The sequence below is a fragment of the Priapulus caudatus genome, unplaced genomic scaffold (assembly GCF_000485595.1).
Source record: "Priapulus caudatus unplaced genomic scaffold, Priapulus_caudatus-5.0.1 Scaffold379, whole genome shotgun sequence".
NCBI classification, from domain to species: Eukaryota; Metazoa; Priapulida; class Priapulimorpha; order Priapulimorphida; family Priapulidae; genus Priapulus; species Priapulus caudatus.
In genome coordinates, this window is record NW_014577440.1 from 41,451 (window position 1) to 42,559 (window position 1,109).

General features: G+C 47.0%; 1 protein-coding gene across 1 annotated transcript in view; it reads right to left on the minus strand.

Annotated features, from left to right (window-relative positions):
- LOC106809710 (dipeptidyl peptidase 1-like) overlaps window positions 1–193 on the minus strand; it is a 2,124-nt gene extending 1,931 nt beyond the window's left edge. The window contains exon 1 of the mRNA XM_014812885.1: window positions 66–193. Coding sequence (XP_014668371.1) covers window positions 66–159 — 94 coding nt within the window. The 5' untranslated portion in view covers window positions 160–193. The remainder of the gene's footprint in view (window positions 1–65) is intronic.
- Between the last annotated feature and the right edge of the window lie 916 nt (window positions 194–1,109).

Genomic DNA, 1,109 nt, shown 5'->3' on the forward strand with positions numbered 1-1,109 from the left:
ATATATATATATATATATATATATATATATAACTGAGAACAATAGAACATCCGACGGTACAATACCCTGTGAGTACGCGCTGCATTCTACGACGTCCTGCGGCGACAGCTCCACCTGCTGGCTGTTGTTGGTAGTGACGCGCAGTCTGGCTTCTATCATGCCCACGGAGGAAAACGCATAGCAGCTTCCGCACGCCTCTGTCAATAAACGACGATGCCATTCCGGACGATGAGTTAATTTCGCATCTCGAATGAGCGGCGTGTATTGCGGGACGCTTTAGTGATGTATACACTGCTAATGCGAGGTCATAACAAAAATGTCGCAAGCTTCAGAGCGCTTGCTTCGACGTCTTTCAAGCACGCACAAACCGTTTCCTCATCCGCCAATGCCGCAGCGTACGACGGGCGCCTTTAAATTTTAAGTGAATGTTAAGAGGATGCTGTTTTCCAAGGTAAACAGCTAGATTGTTACGTTGCTACATCATACCGGCGTGCCTGGCAAGCGTTTGCTGGCGGAGAGCTGTGACCTCACTACGAAACAGGGTTACTGAGCATGTGCGGTCTTGTGCGAGTTGCTCGTTATTCTTAATAGATCGTTTCTTATTTTAAACTTGTGCACCGCTTTGAGGCACAACGCCAGGAGTGTGGGTAATTAATCATGTTGCCTAGGAGAAGGCAAACTGCATGCAGCGCCCCCCTTCGTACACTCAGGATACCACTGCCACAATGCTAGCACTATTTTTAAAGTGGGTGGAGCTCCGGGGAAATCCAGCGAATGGAGATTTTTTTATAAAATAATGGTTGGATTTTTAATATCTTTGCAACTTTTATTAGTCCAAATCTTATTACATAGGATACGTACGAGTAACGTGGCTGCTGTAAAACTTGTAGTAAAAAACTAAAAGCTTTACAAATTGTAACGGAAATCTGCTTGTGGCAGTGGTAGATTGAGCCCATGAGCGAGAGCGCCATCTGTCGTGGAGTTTGAGGAGAAGGGGGGCGCAAAGAGCCACGTGAGTGGTGTGTTCTGGGAAGGTGGCGGCCATTTACCATGTACTGTGTCTACATTTCTCTGTGGTTGGGGAGGGCAACATACTGCCCCCCTTGCCC